We start from the raw sequence: 2493 nt of genomic DNA on the forward strand, positions 1-2493 counted from the left end.
CCCCATAGAAAAGAAAAACCTCCTTTCTTATCTCAAGGGGTAAGGGTTTAGGGTTTAGGGTTTAGGGTTTAGGGTTTAGGGTTTATGTTTAGGGTTTATGGTGTAGTATTTGTCCTCTAGGGTTTAGTGTTTAGGGTTTAGGGTTTAGTGTTTAGTGTTTAGTGTTTAGGGTTTACGTTCTGTATAAAGCTGCAAGACGGCGTATGAGGCCAAAAAAAAAGGGTTTAGGGTTTAGGGTTTAGGGTTTAGGGTTTAGGGTTTATGTGTATGTATGCATGCATGCAGCGAGGCTCTGAGTGTAGTGAACCTGCTGCAGTTGTTTTTATTTATAAACTCTCTATACTGGCGAAGCTATATCTCTTGTTCTTTGTGGTTGCTGCTGGGGCTGTGGGGTGTGCTGCACCGGGGGCTGCTGGGGGCCAGCAGCAGCAAGCAGCTGCATGCGCTGCTGCAGCAGATAGATGCTGCTGATGTTCTCACTATCAGAAACAAACGCATCGTCTCTCTACCTGCTTATACACTCGTACCCGGTACAAACCCTAAACCCTAAACCCTAAACCCTAAACCCTATATATGCTGCATATATACACCTGGATTGCTGCTGTGCTTACACTGAGTCAGCTAGCTAGCTAGCTGACTCCCAGCTAGCCAGGCTAGCTAGCTAGCTAGCTATATATTTAGCTAGCTAGCTAGCTAGCTATATACTTAGCTAGCTAGCTAGCCAGCTAGCTAGATAATAATGAGGGTAGCTAGCCAGCTAGCTATTAGGTAGGTAGTTACGCAGCTAGCTAGATATCCACCGAGCCCCGTTGCTGCTGCTCATGCTACTGCTGCTTCTACTACTGCTGCTGCTGCTGCTGCTGCTACTACTCCTACTGCTGCTGCTGCTGCTGCTACTACTGCTACTACTGCTGCTGCTGCTGATGCTACTACTACTACTACTACTCCTACTGCTGCTGCTGCTGCTGCTGCTGCTGCTGCTGGTGCTGCTGGTGCTGGTGCTGCAGGTGACGTGGTGCTGCTGCAGCAGGGTACGACGTGTGCTGCTGACGTGTTGGTGGTGGGGGGCTCAGCTGTGGTGGACCAGGCAGACTTCACCGGGGAGGCAGCACCCGTAGAGAAAGTACCCGCGGAGACTGTCTCCTTTTTTGCTTCGCTTGAAATAAAAAAGGAGACAGATAAAGAAAAGAAGACAGAAAAGGAGACAGATAAGGAGACAGAGAGAGAAAAGGAGACAGATAAAGAAAAGGAGACAGATAAAGAGAAGGGGACAGATAAGGAGACAGAGAGAGAGAAGGGGATAGAGAAGGAGACAGAGAAAGAGAAAGAGAAAGATAAAGAGACAGAGAAGGAGACAGAGGGGCCTCGGGAGACAGAAGAGGAGACAGATACAGAGGAGGAGACAGAAACAGAAACAGAGACAGAGACAGAGACAGAAACGGAGACAGAAACGGAGACAGAGACAGAAACGGAGACAGATGAACATTTGTCTCCTTGGGGGGAGCAGACAGGCGCTGCAAGGCTCGCAGCTCAATACCCCAACAGCCTCATCCATGCAGGTGGGGGCCTTCTGTCTCCTTCGGGGCAGCTAGCTAGCTAGCTAGCTAGCTAGCTAGCTGGCTAGCTAGCTGAGTAGCTATCTGGCTAGCTAGCTAGTTAGCTAGCTGTCTATCTATCTATCTGTCTATCTATAGTCTATCTATCTATCTATCTATCTAGCTAGCTACCTATCTAGCTAGCTAGCTAGCTAGATAGCTAGTGGATACAGAGCAAAGCGCGTGCACATCTGCCTCTTGGGGGTTTCTTGCCGGCAACTCAGTCAGACAATGCATGCCTTGAGAATTAGGGTTTAGGGTTTAGGGTTTAGGGTTTAGGGTTTAGGGTTTAGTGTTGATATGGTGTGTGTTGCAGGCAGCAGAATTATATCCGTGACGGAGCCGAGCTCGCCGCTTCTCCCTTCACCGCTATCTGAGTCTCTGCCAGCAGCAGCAGCAGCAGCAGCAGCAGCAGCAGCAGCAGCAGCAGCAGCAGCAGCAGGAGCAGCAGGAGCAGCAACAGGAGCAGCAGCAGCAGAAGAACCATCAGCATCCCCATCATCATCATCATCATCCACATCAGCAGCAGCAGCAGGAGCAGCAGCAGCAGCAGCAGGTGCAGGAGCAGCAGCAGGAGCAGCAGCAGCAGCAGCAGCAGCAGCAGCAGGAGAGAGTGGGTTTGCTGTTGCAGTTGTGCTGCGTACTGGTGCTTCTACGTCTCGAGGCCATCAGCTGCAGCAGCTGCTGTCTCCTGCTGCTGTCGATATAAACTACGATATTCATCTTCCTTCTGTTTTTTTTATTTTATTTATTTATGCTGTCTTCGTTGTCTTTGTTATTTGCTGCTACTCACACAATGCTACTGGAGCAGCAGGTAATACAAAACCCGCAGCAGCAGCAGCAGCAGCAGCAGCAGCAGCAGCAGCAGCAGCAGTAGCAGCAGCAGCAGCAGCAGCAG

The 2493-nt window shown here is 50.1% G+C and overlaps 1 protein-coding gene across 1 annotated transcript in view; it reads left to right on the top strand.

The window, feature by feature from the left end:
- The window catches only part of EMH_0040830 (uncharacterized protein), a gene marked incomplete at both ends in the record, with an annotated part of 5571 nt that extends 3099 nt beyond the window's left edge, over positions 1–2472 (top strand). Inside the window, 5 exons of the mRNA XM_013495555.1 lie at positions 1–39; positions 487–530; positions 1008–1559; positions 1912–2219; positions 2410–2472. Of these exons, the coding sequence (XP_013351009.1) occupies positions 1–39; positions 487–530; positions 1008–1559; positions 1912–2219; positions 2410–2472 (1006 nt within the window). The remainder of the gene's footprint in view (positions 40–486; positions 531–1007; positions 1560–1911; positions 2220–2409) is intronic.
- Positions 2473–2493: the final 21 nt, after the last annotated feature.

The sequence above is a fragment of the Eimeria mitis genome, genomic scaffold (assembly GCF_000499745.2).
Source record: "Eimeria mitis Houghton genomic scaffold, Emh_scaff1630, whole genome shotgun sequence".
Lineage (NCBI taxonomy): Eukaryota > Apicomplexa > Conoidasida > Eucoccidiorida > Eimeriidae > Eimeria > Eimeria mitis.